General features: G+C 41.3%; 1 protein-coding gene across 3 annotated transcripts in view; it reads left to right on the forward strand.

Annotated features, from left to right (window-relative positions):
• Positions 1–16,673, forward strand: part of arhgef4 (Rho guanine nucleotide exchange factor (GEF) 4) — a 98,360-nt gene that overhangs the window by 52,440 nt on the left and 29,247 nt on the right. For 2 of the 3 annotated variants that reach the window (XM_085417949.1, XM_085417950.1), the window contains one exon: positions 11,357–11,508. In XM_085417949.1, the coding sequence (XP_085274075.1) occupies positions 11,357–11,508 (152 nt within the window). Of the gene's footprint in view, positions 1–11,356; positions 11,509–14,745; positions 15,809–16,673 lie in introns of those variants that run through there. The other variant, XM_085417948.1, reaches the window with a different exon arrangement.

Here is a 16,673-nt window from a genome sequence, read left to right on the forward strand (position 1 = left end):
TGGGATTTCCTGAGGTCAGATGGCCCAGGGCGTCTGGGAAGGGATCTCAAAACTGGATTATAGATGGCAGACAGTTGGTGTCGTAAACCACCGCCTCTGTTCAAAGATGGTCGCTCACAGTGGACATAGATGGCTTCTTTCACTCCTCTTCCACTTTTTGGGATTTCCTTACCCAGATGACTGAGCATGCATCAAGACTGAGACAGGATGTTTCTAATTTTAGAGATATTGTGCAAATGCAAGGTAGCGGTTATACTTATTTGATTAATGTGCACATTGACCCCCATACACCCACACCCCGAAAAAGCTGAAACGTCTGAAATTAAATGTAAATATATGAATGATACTGCCTAAGGTAAGCACATATAATGTAAACAGGATTGTAAACAGAATTCATGTCTAAAATAAAAAGATTTGGTTCCAGCACAGAACCCTGTGGCACTCCATTATTGATTATTGGTAATGGTAGTGTGTGAGGCAGTCTGTTAGACAGTAATAAATGAAACCCCTAAAATCAGTAGCCTTAAAGTTAGGGCATGCACTGATCTCTATAATTAAATTCTATGGTCAGCAGTATTGAACACTGCACTGAGTTCTAGCCAGGGGAGAGTCCACTGTGAGAGATCATAAGAAGATTATTATTAAGATATTTTTACTCATATTTTTAAGACTATATGTGTTCTGTGATGAGCTCTGAAACCTGACTGAACTCTTCAAATTAACAATTTCTCTGAAGATGATCAGTTATCTGTTTCCAAATACTCTTCTTCCCCTTATCATGGTGGAGTTTCTCCGGGTACCCAAAGCGAGGGATAAACTCATGGAATATTTTGTCAAATGCGGTTTTCCCATATTTATTCCTTGTTGGATACACCTGAGCAAAGCGTTTGAAGTGGTTTACAAGAACAAGAATGTACTCATACCCGTGACTTTGCTCTAGGTGTAGGTAGTCAATACAAAGCAACTTGAAAGGACTACTGGTACTGATAAGTCCATAGGAGCTCGTTGGGGAAGACTGGGATGCTTCTGTTTGATATAGACACATCGTTTGTTTGCATAGTCCTCTATACTGCATGTTGGGCCAATAAAACTGTTCACAGGTGAGGTGTGTTACACCAACATGACCCATGTCATTATGAAGTGTTCTCAGCACCAGGGGCTTTAGCTTTTCAGGAAGCACAAGCTGTTTATGCTGTTTATGCTGTTTATGCTGCATTTCTACTATTCACCCGAAAAGCTGCTGCTTGGGGCACCTCATCCTCCTGCCCTGCTTTGCTTCCTTGCCATGCTGCAGACACCACCTCTGATGACATAGTCTCTGTGTGCTCTGTCATTCTGTCTTGGAGGTTTACTGGGTAACTTCACAGAGTGTCTGCATCTATATTCAGCTTCAGATTTAGTCTGGTAGTGCTCAGGATGGATGTTAAGATGTGATTATCAATGCAGACTGTGAATGTGGGGGCATAATACAAGTAGTCTTGAAACTTATCACAGGTGGACGGCTTTAGTGCCAAAAACTCAAGCTTACCGAAATGAAGGTGGTAATTTCTCTCAGCTGATGTTGGAGTTCTTGAGCCATATCTGATGACACGTAACTTGTTGTCCTGATGCTGGTGCAGCACTGCACCTAACCCTTCACTGGATGTGTCGGTGTGCAGTATGAATAAAAGGTTGAAGTTTAACAAGTTTAGCTAAAACATCCCGGTGCTCAAGACATGTCCTTCAACGCACATATTGAACAAATATGTAAGACTGCGTTCTTCCATTTGTGCAACATCTCTAAAGTTAGAAATATCCTGTCTCAGAGTGACGCTGAAAAACTAGTTCATGCATTTATTACTTCCAGGCTGGACGACTGTAATTCATTATTATCAGGAAGTCCTAAAAACTCCCTGAAAAGCCTTCAGTTAATCCAAAATGCTGCAGCAAGAGTCCTGACAGGGACTAGAAAGACAGAGCAGATTTCTCCTGTATTGGCTTCCTGTTAAATCCAGAACTCAAAATCCTGCTCCTCACATACAAGGTCTTAAATAATCAGGCCCCATCTTATCTTAATGACCTTGTAGTACCATATCACCCTATTAGAGCACTTCGCTCTGCAGGCCTACTTGTTGTTCCTAGAGTATTTAAAAGTAGAATGGGAGGCAGAGCCTTCAGTTTTCAGGCCCCTCTTCTGTGGAACCAGCTTCCAGTTTGGATTCAGGAGACAGACACTATCTCTACTTTCAAGATTAGGCTTCAAACTTTCCTTTTTGCTAAAGCATATAGTTAGGGCTGGACCAGGTGACCCTGAATCCTCCCTTAGTTATGCTGCAATAGACGTAGGCTGCCGGGGATTCCCATGATGCACTGGGTGTTTCTTCTTCACTCACTATGTGTTAATAGACCTCTCTGCTTGCTCATTAGGGGTCATATGATTGTTGGGTTTTCTCTGTATGTATTATTGTAGGGTCTACCTTACAATATAAAGCGTCTTGAGGTGACTGTTGTGATTTGGCGCTGTATAATTAAAATTGAGTTGAAATTGAATGGTCTTTAACCTTCCTGTACAAAGGCTTAGGGATAGAGTTATAGCACTTTTGAACTGGATTGGCTGCTTCTGGTCAAGATTCTCGAAGTTAACAGGAATGCCACTTTTTGGATACTGTTTGCTCTGGCACTCGTGTGCCTGGCTATCCTGCATGGTACATATTTAGGTATCAACACTTGACTGCCCTGGTTGCTGACAAGGGTGACAAAAGTCTGTTGGCCTGGTGTCTATGATTCCTAATATGAAGTTCAAAGCTGTTCTTGGTGGCAAGAAGATATCAAGATATTAGCTTGAAGATTGAAGATATCTTCAAGCGACTTGATTTTGGCATCAGGTACTGGAAGTGCTTCTCTATCCAAGACTGTGCCATTATTGTGACCTGAACCCCACTGTCCAGTAGTACCTCAGTTGGTTCACCATTAAGGTAACAGGTAAACATACACCTTTTACTAGACAGTTTCCTTTCTTCACTGTGTGTCTTAACACTTGCTGATTATCAGTTGGAGTTCTTCTCTCATGTTTTTTTTTTTTTTACAATGTTTTGGGACTCTGGCTTTTGTCTGGTCACTGGTAGTCCCTCCCCAATGACTTGCTGTTGTTTCCCGGTTCTTGGACAGGAAAACCACAGCCTGGTGTCCCTCCTGACCACACTGGAAACAGGGGTTACTAGCAATCCCTTGGGTTATACATGGCCTGCATTTTCCTTTCACGGTGGACTTTGGTGGTGGAGCAGTACTGAATGAGCTGACCTGTGTGGACTCAGAAGAGTTTCCCACTGGAGTGAGAGCCTTCTCAGTAGTTTTGGCCAATCAGTTGACTGGTGTATTGAATCTCTGAGCTAATCTGCTGAGAAGCAAACATCACACGCCGTTTTAGCCCCGTTAGCCGGTCGGTACATGTACTGATGTAGGTTTTCTCTGTCTTGTTGCTTAGCTTTGCTAAGCTCCTGAAATAGCTCTGCACTGCTCTTGTCTCTCAGGCATGCTCTAAAGAACCATTTGAGCTCAGCTAACGTTAACCCAGGTTTGGCCATTAACATATCCTTGAATGTACCTGGTTTAATTATCTTTAAGACAGTATGGATTATCTCTAATTCTGTAAAATTCTCAGCTTCATCACTCTGTCTACACAGAGAGCTATAACTAACATCCGAATCTCAGTTACTTGACTGGTTACCATGCAGGGTCTATCTGCCTTTGCACTAACTACTGAGGGTGGTACAATAGAGTGTGTTTCTGCAACAAGCTCACAATCCTCATCTGCAGCCACCGGAGGTCATTGCAGGTCAGTGATGAAGTTGTTGACTACTAGCAGGCGAGACATGCCTTAGTCCTCCTGCCTTGCCAGCCAGTCACTGTTCAAAAAGTCCACAATGAAGTCATAGAGTTCCACCTCTGATGCATTTTCTCCTGTTAGGTCATCTTCCACCTCATCCTCAATGGTGTCTGCAAGCTTGTACAATACCTCTGTTTTAGCAGTATTAATAAGCTCATGAAGCTTTCTCTGTATTCTTCATCGTAACTCTTGTAAAGCAGCCATTCTGGTATCCCAGATGGAGCAGGCGTAGCACGTTGGTCCAGGACATTAATCTTAGTTTATTGCTTGGTGATTAGCTACCGTCAGTAGGAGGCTCTAATCCCGGACGAGCCCCCACAATTGTTGTTGGCTGACCTGACAGGTGTCCAGGAGGGGTGCGATCCTCGATCCTGCTGCTCTGTATTAAAAGGGACAGCTATTTTTTTAAATTTACATGGTTAAAGTCTCTGCTAAGGAACCTTCTCTGCTGTAAGCTCATGGTGCTATGCAAATGACCAAGAGCAGAGTTAGCATTACAATCGAACTGTATTTGCACAGTAGTTATTAGGACCACATTAAACTCCCTAAGAAAGTAAACAGGCCCACATTTAACAGTCTAAGTCCCAGGAGTAGTAGTTCATTGTAGTCACTGAGTTAGTACACCAGTTTTTATTGCCAGACGCACAGACAGCCCCGCCTACTCTCACCAGAGTCACTAGTTTTGTCATGACATTATATTGTGTAGCCTTCTAACCTATTTGCAGAGGTAGAGTAACGCTTAACAAAAACCAGTCATTTTACCATTTGCCAGAATAGAAGACTAGAGCCAAGTCTCTGTACTGAGGATACAGGTGTTCCTGACAATTTTACACATGCTGTCCATAGTCTCAGATCATCCACTGAAGGGATGAGGCGTTGGTGAGAAAAGTAGTTTTGATACAGGCCACAGTTCCACTGTTACTGGCTGTTACTGACCCTATACCCAACATTTTGTATAGGCTGTGATGGAGGTAGATGATATGTTGTGATAAAGAAAATATTGTGGTCATTTTATCAGCCAGCACCAGTTTCAGATCTAATGTTTACAGTTATTTTAGGTTTGAGATTTTGTAATAGTAATGATGGATTATTTTCTACTTCCCTTAAAAGGCTGTCATGCCTCCCTATGGCCTCGTTTCAGGCTGTAAGGCCACAGAGAGGGCTGACTGCAGCTACAATGTAGGTCACATGATTATTGAAGGTAGCTGAGGGGGATGTCGTTACAAACTTGCATATTTCCATGCACAGATGTGGAGGTTACCGAGGACACCAAAGCCTGTAATATCCACTAGTGTCTGTACAATTAATCAGTGAATTGCTTATTACGTTATTATTACAGTATTACATAGCTTAATTATTTATTATTGCAGCTGTAATTATCTGTAAATATCAGCATCATGACTATTTAACAGGTTAAAAACATATACTTAGACACTATTTCAACAACCATCAAGCTAACCACCAGCTAAAACAGCAAACAATTAAAGAGAAAGTAAAAGATTCTGCAAAAAGATGTAAAAACGAGACGGAGCCCCCGTTCACATGGACATGCTGCCGGGCGCTGAAAGCAGTCATCTCACAGATTCTGTCACAAATATATGGCACTTTGTTCCAAACAATTCAAGTGATTAATAAGGTCAGTAAACACTGCTGTAGGAGAGAACCACGAAACGTTGGCACTGTGCATAACATTACAGGTGATCCTCGCCATGTATGAGTTCCAAATAAATTACCAATCAAAGTGATATCAAAGTGATCCCTGCTCAAGAAGTCTGCTGCTTAGCATATCATTTTTAATACTCTGGTTCAAGAGTTTTGCATTGTGAAACAGCAGTGTTGGGTAAGTTACTTTAAAATAGTAACTTAGTTACATTACTAGTTACTTCTATCAAAAGTAACTCAGTTACTTCAAGTTACTCGTTACTTTCAAAGTAACTAGTTACTAGGGACGAGGCTAACCAGAACGCCGTTTACTCGAGTGTGACATTATCTCCAGGTCCGTGTTCCAATTTCCGAGGTAAGTCGAACGCAACACACGAAGTAACGAATAGCGAGCCTATCTAAATCCCAGTAACGACTAACGCGTTCCTGATTTTGGCATAATAACTAGTTACCGTGCTCGTTACCACAATAATAACGTAGTTACTGTAACGTGTTACTTAATAACGCGTTAGTCCCAACACTGTGAAAGAGACACTCCAAATGCAACAACAGTAAGGGTCCAACCTGCAGCATTTAGTTACTTACATAGTTATGACAGGTAGGTGAGAACAAACAGTCAATAGTGTTCAACCTGGTCTTAATGAGCGATGATACAAACAGATACATGTTTTATATATTTTCTTTATTGTTTCTTGTTATTGTTCAGTCAAAGCATCACCATCATCATCATCATATGACCCCTCATTGTGAATGTAGGGAATAAACCACGCAGGAACCATCTGAACCCTGACAAACAACAAATAGAAAAACACTTTAATAACACAATTTGTTAAATATGATACACGTGTTAACATTAGTTTTACTACAGTTTACTTGTATTTTAACAAATGTAAACTGTATTCTAGGAATCACTGACAGAAAGTTGTAATAAAAATAATTATCTTTGTGTTTTCCCAAACTTTAGCTTTTCTCATTTTCGTGCTTGTTGTTCAGCTGCCATACTTCATCTGCATGGTGTCACCTCTTAACCATGTAAAATAACACACAAGCAGAGTATGTTACTAAAACTGGACATTGCAAACTTCATGACAGCATAATTTCTAACAGAGTGTAACTTCAGAATATGCAGAAGTCATTTCTACTTCATGGAATAATCTGACAAGCCAGACATGTCTGTTTGATTAGAACAGTTTCTCTGACTGCCCCAAATAAACCAAAGAGTTCATGAAAACTCTGAAATCCAAACATCAGTCTTTTTTTATCCTGGTGTAACTCTGAGAGCATGTGATGCTTTCAACAGAAGCAACAAAAACTAACAACCAAATAGGAAAACCTTAAACTTAAAAAGGAATTCAACCCTGTACCAAAATTCCAAGGACAACACTCCAGCTCCCACAAGACTCAGCCCACACAGCTGATAAGTTACACACCCATGCACATCCATCAAGCTAACGCTGCTCTAAGACACTTTAAATATATCGTAGATTGTTGGATTGAATGATGAACTGTTGACTGGAAATAGTTTTGGTGCAGGGTGCAGTGGGAAACGTCTGAAAGGTCAAACTGAAAGTTTTATCATTTATTTTACATTTTCAAAACATAACTTTTAGTTTTTATATTTCAATGGATGATGAGGTTTGGAACAAAAGAAATGAACGTGTTTATAGTGGAAACTAGATAAAAAAGGAGGGGGGGCTCTGTTAGCTAACAGTCAGCTGGCTGACCTCTGGCTGACCTCTGGCTGACCTCTGGCTAACCTCTGGTTTTCTGTATATACCCATTTATTGCACACAAGCCATCTGTTCCTCATTTTGATCTATATTTGGGGTAGAGTAATCTGTCTTCTTATTATTCAGTAAAAGTAACTGAAATGTTATTTATAGAGCACCTTTCAATAAATATTACAAACTTTTTAAAAACCAAACTGCTTAAACATAATGCAAGTTTTTAGCTTTTACCGCTGAGTCCACAGTTTTTAAGCTGTGTGGGAGAGAGTGATGGTATCCACAGCAACAATGAGCTCATTAAGTATCACAAACAAATCAATATTGCATAATATTACCACTATACATTTTTAATGCATAGTGGTAATATGACATTGCTCGACTTTGTGTGTTGTAATGCTGAGAGCTGGAAGCACAGTTTGGATCCAAACAGTTTAAAGTGTAAGAAAGTCTTGATGCTATAGCAGTTTTAAAATGGTGATAAAGTGGGTGAGGAGGGAACAATGGGGTAGGTCAGGGGTCAGTGCACAGGTAGGTGACAAAGGTCAACTGGAAAGGCTCCAGTACAAGTAGCAGATCACTGAGACATGCACATCCCGAGCTAAAAGGTTTATTTACAGAGGAAAAGAAATGAAACAATACTGGGTCAGCTGACTCGAGCATCTATGGAGAGGTGGTGGCTGAGCCAGCGCAGACCAGCAGGGGGGCTAGATCCAGCTAAGACTGGTTTAGGTGGTGAGATGACACATTGGTGAAGAAGATGGTGGTCTGGACTGTGGACCGCCTGAAGAGCCGGTCGGTGAGCTGAAACAGACAAGATGACCTCCAATGAACACTTTTACTACTAAATAGTACAGATAGTAAGAGAGATCGTTTCAATCCAGGTCTGCTGAAGTGAAAGAAGCACTCTGATCTCTTTCTTCTTCTCATTCAATGATAATCTTTGGGGTAAAGAGGTGATCAGACAATCATTTGCTTGGAATCTTTAAATCAATGACCATAAAATATTTAATGGCCATAATGAAAATAAAATAGGAATTCCCAAAATACGGCCACACTATTTTTGGTACAGCAGTTCAGTACTCTACCTTTTTCACTATAAGGCTAGCTAGTCACGCTAGCTCAGCTAAACTCACCAAGAAACAGTTCCAGCAGTTATTCCTGACATACACTTTCCCAGATCTCCTCTCTCTCTCTCTCTCTCTATATATATATATATAAAGGTACATGAAAATGCTTTCTTAATCACTTATTTACACTTTATAAATGATCTGTTTCATATATGATCTGCTTTTTAATCCAGAATAAACAATTATTTTCCAGATTTTCACTACGGCCGTCTTCCTCTCCTTGTCCACCACTACTATGTCTGGTTTGTTAGCCATCCCACAGGATCTTAGCTCGGTCATTCATACCCCAGGACGTATCTGAGCTTGTGACTTCCAGGCCATGCTCTGCACAAATGTTCCTGTATATTATGCCAGCAACCTGGTTATAGCATTCTATGCACTGCCTGCTAGCATCCTGCATCTACTGTTATGTACAGTAGAGGCATCAGAGGTATCCTTATATGGATAAGTGGCAGAGAATGGATGGATGGATGGTGAGTGTATGACTTTAAAAAAGCCTTTCCTACCAGTTTACTTAGCATTGCAAATGGATATTTTATCCCTCCTTTCTCTCCCTCCATGCTTCTGTTACTCAGACTGCAGGAGCTCTGTGCACATAAACAAAGACCAGCTAATACCTGGAGCTCTCTTATCTCTCTACTGCATCACCAGTCAGGGTGTCCTACACTGCCCCCATCAGAGCAACACCTGCAACGTCTCTTCTTGATGCTGGCAGTGATAGTGGTGTTGCATTATATAGCGTTACATAATGTGTATGATGCTGGTGTAATCCTAATAGAGGAGTAGCTTGGTGTGCTTTGCCTTGTACCATAGATAAGTGTGTGTCAGTGTCAGTGAGGAACAAAGGTACCAAAGAAAATCGAATTCATTTTAATAACTAAATTCTGTAATGACTTTGAATGAGGAGTGTGTGTGTGTGTGTGTGTGTGTGTGTGTGTGTGTGTGTGTGTGTGTGTGTGTGTGTGTGTGTGTGTGTGTTTGGACGGGTGGGGGGTGGGGTGGGGTAGAGGAGGGGAGAGGATCTTTCTTTATGGACATCTCTCTGTCTCCACAGTGACTTGTCACCAAGGAGACAGAGCTGTTGGCAAGGCAACCAAGGGTGACGCCTATGATGAGGTGTGACAGCATAAGTATTTTTAGCCCGTCAGCTAGGTGTTCACAAATGTGAGTTCAGACACTTCAAAGGATGGATGGGAGGTAGGATGATGAGAAAGAAAGCTGGTTTAAATAAGAGCTAAATGCTGTGTCATGGTCAGTGGTTCTCATGTAGTGCTGATGTCACAGACCAGAATGACCACCAATCGTTATAGCAGGCCGTGGTTAAACATGACTAACTGGACCGATGAAGTATTATACTCCCAGTACAGTAGTGAGGCCACAGTGCGTGAGTATCAGCAGGTATATACTCACTCGTTTCATTTCACTTTCTTTAATAATACTCTGAAGATTTAGATGAACAAAAGGCAGTTTAAAAAAGTCACGTGATGTTAACACTTGATATTTATTTAAACCCCAGATATAATTAAGACATCAGGAAGGGGGCTAAATACCTTCCCGCAGCACTGCAGATATGGATCAGACGTGTTTTGATTTTATTTTTAAAGCTGATGTGGTACTTTATTTACTTTATTTACTTTATTTAGTTTATCTAGTTTAACCCTTTTTCAATTATTCAAACTATCACAAAAAATTACAAAAGCAATCAAATCTGTGCATGAATGTTTAAAATCCCAAATTCTTTAGTTTCCAGTGATAGAGAATGAAAAAGAGACTTTTGCTGTTATTAAACTGCTGTTCTTGAAGTGGACATGAAACACTTTACAGGCTTATGTACATCAGAGTCCTGACACAGATGTAACGCTGTGTGGATTTAAGTTTTTGGAACATCTTAGTGCCGTGCTGTGCCAGTGCAGAACATTCAGTCAGCGGGCTGGTTGGGAGCAGTAAGTAGATTTACATTAGTTTTTAACAGAAGCAGTAACTCAGTGGAACATAAGGACAGTAAAATGAAAAATCGGTTTGAGGGGATCATGTTTGCTGCCCCAGGATGCAACAGTGATGTTTTATGTTAAGGAATCAAGTTTTGAAAAAAGGAACTCTGAGAAAGAGACGGCAGACTTTTTGGAGACCTGATTTTGACTGACTGGTTTCCTTCATATTAAGTGAGGAATAGAGGTGAAGCCCAAATGTAAGTGAAGAAGAGTGTGAGGTTGTCAGGGTTGCCGACTGCATTTCAGTAAGTAATGCAGGTATGTTTGTGCTGTGATGTATTAACCTGTTACGTTGTGAACTGTTTGGCAAAAGAGAGAATGATTAGCGGATGAAATATCCCTGATTGCATCTTGTGAACAACTCTGCCAGCTGATTGTGCAGCCGGCAGCCGGCGTGTGTTGGACTTACTGAGTATTCTGTCTCGTGCGTGCGTGGCTCTACACGAATTGACAGACAGCTAAACATATGCAGTAGGCAATGAAAGCGTTGAATGATGACTCAGACATGGAAGCAAAGTAAAGGATTGTTTACTGTCTTCACTGGTGGACATTCTTCTTTTCCAGAATCTGTGAAAGGACACAGCTTGTCCTTCTCACAGGTGGATGTTGAAGGATTAAACAGAGAGACTAATGGTACACCTCATTGTGCAATTCCTAATACTAAAATGGTTCCTGTATTACCCTGCTCATGTGACCCTAAACATCCAACAGGAAGGAATGCGAGTAAAGCCACAGCACATTCACCTGACCGCAGTTTCCATGCAAACCACTAGGTGGTGCTAAAATACTTGACTCTCACATAACATTACACTGGGCTGCTTAACCTATAAAATGTCTGCCTGTCATCTGTGCATTATTTTGTATTTTAGTGTTTAGAAAACTGGCATAAAAATACAAAGATATACTTGATTATAAATCTAATGTAATCAAATTACAAACACATGTGAAGATATCTGTTTCCTTTTCTTTCTTTTCCTGACTCAGCTGCAGTCGCTCCTGATGGCACATTTGAAAAGTCAGCATTTGGGGATGACCTGAGCAGTGAAGAGGACCTCCTCTATGATGAATTTCGAGGATCTGGACATCGTTATGGACACCCAGGAGGAGGCGGAGGAGAGCAACTTGCCATCAATGAGGTAAGCAACATGGAACTGTAATCTCTAGCACCATCTTGTGACCACCAAGGTCAGAAGAATTATATATCTACTCTCAATTGATCTGTGTGAAAGATAGATGTCCTTGACCAAATGTAGGGTGGGGTTGATACCAAACTAAAAACAAAAAGAGTTCATCCTCGGCAGAGGACTACAGTTTGACATAAACCTGACCCTGGAGTAGTAAGAGTCATGTCAGCAGGGGGATCGCCTGCCAAGTCAGAGAGTGTTAGGAAAAAGAAAACACTTACGTTTCTTTTCATTTATTGAATGTTAGGGTCCATAAAAGTTATGAACTCAACCAACTTGGAGGGAAAACAGATGTAAAAAGATATTTGACATAAAAGCTTACATGAGTCCTGATTTTGAGTTGTGCATACACATCCACAAATAAAGTTTTTCACCTTTACCCAAGGGTGATCTTGAGAGCAGGACTTCCACAGGGCTGCCCACAGGACAACTCAAGGGGGTTCCCAGCCACTTCGATAATGAACTATGTATTTGGACATATCTCCAGAATTGATTACGCTTCAACTTATATAACTCCACAATTTTATCAAAGCTTAAAAAACATTTGGTCCCACAGTCAAATAAATCGGACACATTAAGGATGTCTGCCTTACGCCACTGTAGCCAGTCAACCGATGTCCCTCCAATTAAAATTCTTTTATTCCCCCATAAGGTTGCCGAAGGTGATTTAATAAAGTCCCAGCGACCTGCCCTATGTAATTTACACCACAATGTCTTCGCATTTGCAATTATAGGATGGATAGTTTTATGACTGGTATCAAACAGCTCCCTCCAAGGAGAAATACCGCCATTAACTTCCGTCTCTATATGGGACCAGATGGGTTTAACTGGTGCAGTAGGTAACCAAGCCCTAAGTTGTTTCACGTTCATCACCCAATAATACCATTGGAAATTAGGCAATGAAAAACCTCCTTGCTTTGCACTCGCTTGAAGTTTCTTAATACTTAAACAATGCGGTGAGCTACCCCAAAGAAACTGGTATGACGTTCTTTTTATGAAATACTATGTTAGTTTTTTGCCAGATGTGACGGGACACAAACCCTCCAAAACAGTTCAAACTTTAGTCTCGTCAGTCGACAGGATATTTTTTTGGGGACCATCAAGGTGTTTTCTGGCAAAAGTGAGCTGAGTCTTCATGTTCTTTTTGGTGAGGAGTGTTTATTTTTCCTTGGAAGTCATATATGGATGCCATTTTTGTCCAGTCTGTTTCTTATTGTTGAAAGACGAGCACTGACAGGTCTACAGTGATGTTGTTCTTTTGTAGCCTCCTGGATGAGTCTTTGATATGCACTTGATAGGCCAGCCACTTGTGTGGTTCACCACTGTTCCAAGTTTTCTCCATTTGTGGATAATCACTGTGGTTCTCTGAAGTCCCAGAGCCTTAGGAATACCTTTGTAAACCTTTTCAGAGTAGGGTTGGGTATCGTTTAGGTTTTATCCAATGCCAGTGCGACACTAGTACTTTTGAAACGGTGCCGGTGCTCGAACTGGTGCTTAAAGAATGGAGAACACAAACTTTGTCCAAAAACCTCTTATGTTTTTATTTTTAGAAGTCTCCTTTTTTCTGCAAAATGATAACCAAGTTAGCCTTTTCTGTTGATACAACATACCTCCTTTGGTTGGAACCACTGCTTAAACAATGGAAAACACAAACTTTGTCCAAAAACCGCTCATGTTTAGCTGTTTTTTTTTGTAAAAAGATAACAATGTCAGCATACAAAGACTTTTGCAGCTGATCAAACCCTCACACGTGCAATAACACTGCTATATGTGCAATTCTTCTTCTGACGAAGTTGTACTTTTGTATTTTCTTACTCAGTTGTATATAGCATTTGTATTTCTATTTTATTCTATTGTATATATTATTCTATTCTATTCTATTTTATTCTATTGTATATAGCATTTTATTTTATTGCATTCCAGACTCGAACTTGTGAACAGGTAACTGAACAATACATATGAAGCCAGGCGGGAGGGATATTCCTGCTGCGGTCGACTGTTCAGTGTAAGTGATGTCCTGTTTTCATTTACAGAGTGCCAAGCTGCTGCTTTGCCTGGGTGGATTTCTGGCTGCAGGGCCGAGGTCCTGATGCACCAGTGTTTATTTTAATGTGTTTAGACTGGTGTAACTCAACAGCGAAGAGCTGAAGATTATTGTGACGGCTGCGGCTGTCGGTGTTCTGTGTGTTTGTTTTATTTCACTGTATCAGTAGGCACCAATGCAGGGATTGATTGTATTTTAGAGTGGATTACTTGTTTACATCGTTGCAGACAGTGAAGGCGCTGCGTGGAAACTGTGTTTTTTTCTGGCTGCTTTTGCATGCACTGTGGTGAGCTTGAGTGGAGACGGCACTGAAGATTTTCCTTTTTATATTGTTTTGCCCAGTTAGTGTTCAGTGTGAGTTGCCATCTCTTTTAACATGTGTCAAACGTTGATTATTTTTCACAGGTTCCCCACATTGCTTATCCTGTCTCCCACGTACAATCATACAATTTTATAGTTTTAAACGTATTTAATAAAGTAAAGCTTTTAATTGTTTTTAGGTGCTACCGTTACATGTTTAATCTTATTTTGTATGAACATTAACCCCTTGTGAACTGACTGTATGCCTACAGCTCCATCCTATTGAAATGGCTACCTCCCACGGGTCACATAATTATAATAGGTCGCAGCTCTTATGCCTGATAGATGGGATTAGTAGAGGAGAGTGTGAAAAACTGAGATGTGTGGAGGAGATATGGATTATTGAGTGGAAGCTCTGGTCCCACCTTGTGAAAGCAACTATGTAGTAAAAGATTTGGGTTTCAGTAGGGGTGCCACTGGTGCCCAGTACTACAAACACTGAATCATTGTGAAAGAAATGTTGTTGTTATCTTATTGACATTCTTCTGATCACATTTCATACAGGTCCTTTATAACTGTTGTTGCTTTGCTATTACGTTGAATCCTGCAGAAATAGATACGATGCCCCGTACATGTGCACACACACACGCATCAGTTCTCTCCAGATCAGTCTTCACTGTACCCCCTCCTCCGTCCCTCTCTGCCAAATACCCTGCCCCCCTCTTTGCTGCCCTCCAATGGGTTACAATGTGCTTGCCTCAACTACTGTGGTATCTAGGATATGCTGACACACTCCGCATTCTGATTGGCTGCCAGCTTATGCAAGGGTGGGCACAATATAAAAGGGAAGGGAAGGAAGGGGAGAATAAAGGAAACAAGGTTGATCCTAGTAGTTAGATGGTTGAGGTAGCACAGCTCCAGGCAGAGCACTGAGCACCATTTTAGAAGGAGCTCTTAATGGAGAGAAAAGATGAGCACAGATACAACAAGCCAGCTCCAAATGGCCATTTGGTTTAAGAGGTAGAAAAAAGAGTTTATGTAGGCTACAGAAAAGAACGCTCTGGAAAACAAGCGGACAGACGGAAAAAGGACGAGCCATGATCACGTATCGGAGCGGTGCAGCAACCCACTGGCTGTCTTTCATCCTGATATCCTGACTAAAAGAGAGAAGAGCCAGAAGGAAAAAAGACAGAAGTGGTGGATACAAAGAAGACAGAGAGAGGAGGAGGGGAGGTGCTTTTTCCTCAAAGAAAAGAAAGGGAGTAAAAGAGGAGGAGGGGGGGTCCATGCTCAGCACGTAATACACAGATATCTTCCCAAAGCTTTACGCAGACGCTGACACAGGTAGGCACCCAGCCTCCACAGGCAGGCTGGGTCAACGCTGGCAAATTAGCAAAGTGGCAGGAAAAACAGAGGAGGACACCGCTGGAGCTGAGCGGAGGAAGAAAGCAGCCCGAGAGGATACTGACATCGATAGTCGAGAAGGAGGACGAGGTGACGCGGTGTGGTGTGGAGGCTTGGTGTTGAGGGAGAGAAGACGGGGGAGGGGAGGTGGTGCTGAGGAGGAAGAGGAAGAAGCTAGGGAACTGATGGCTCGTGGCGGTGGTTCAGGGAGGTGGAGCAGGCAGAGGATGGGATTCTTAAACACTATGCTGCGCTGCAACCTACCCCCAGAGACCCAGAAGGTGGTGGTGTTCATCATCATGATGTTGCTGATAATCATCAATGTAGTTCTCATGTTCCTACTGGCCTTCCAGTAGAGCGCACACAGACCAACACTCTCTGTCATAGACACAAACTAAGACTCCTAGATGGAGGAGGAGACCAGGTGAAGTACAAACAGAAGAACAGAGGAGCGCTGTGTTGTTTGGACTGATGGGCTTCCAGCATGGCAGCAGCAGAACACAGGTACAATCAGCAGGAGGGCAAAGGGACGGATGATGTGTGTTTAATAGACATATACAAAGCCTGAAAAACACCATGGTTACACTAATGATCTGTGGTGCAGACAGTTTCTGTGACTCCAGCCTCCACTACAATCCAACAGTGGATTTGAGATTGTTTTGCTGGGAGGAAACTTGTGTCATTCTTCTTTTTTTGTTTTTAATTATTATTTATTTATTGCAAAAAAAAGTTGTTAACGTTGTTAATATTGTGTTAACAATAGAGCAACATTTATGTTGTTATTGTGCTGAATTGATAAAGTAGATTCTGCAGAAGGGCCTCGTGCCATCACTGTGTAAGACTGAGCAGAAAAGTGTCACACCGTTCATTGTTGAATTCATGGTTTTGGTAAGGAGTTTAACATCTTCTTAAGTATTTATTTATCAATGGCTGCTTTATGATTGACAGGTTGCCACAGTAACACAGTGTCCTCAAATTCCAGTTCAGACCTTTCCTTCACTGGTTTCATGAGCCAAGATGGTGACATTAAAATGCACCCCCAGACTCCAAACATACTCACCAATGATCTTCTCAGAAATCACGTTGATGATGAGACACACAGCTAATTCCCTACATTCATGACTTCATAGTCATGAATGTAGGGAATTAGCTCATGAATGTTACTCAAAGCCTGGAGGAGACTCCTGCATCAAAGTAAAATGTGGTCTTATAAAGCAAAATCAATCTAATGGTTTCCACCATCATAAATGAAAATAAGTGGATGGACATTAGATCACCAAGGTAATACAAAATGAAATAAGAAGGTTTAAGTGGCTCTTTTTACTTCTTATTTTCAGTGAGCACTTTGAGTGAGTTCTATTCTAAGTGT

This window comes from Rhamphochromis longiceps, linkage group LG9, assembly GCF_057381845.1.
Source record: "Rhamphochromis longiceps isolate RC_006_pf linkage group LG9, R_longiceps_female_GT1.1, whole genome shotgun sequence".
NCBI classification, from domain to species: Eukaryota; Metazoa; Chordata; class Actinopteri; order Cichliformes; family Cichlidae; genus Rhamphochromis; species Rhamphochromis longiceps.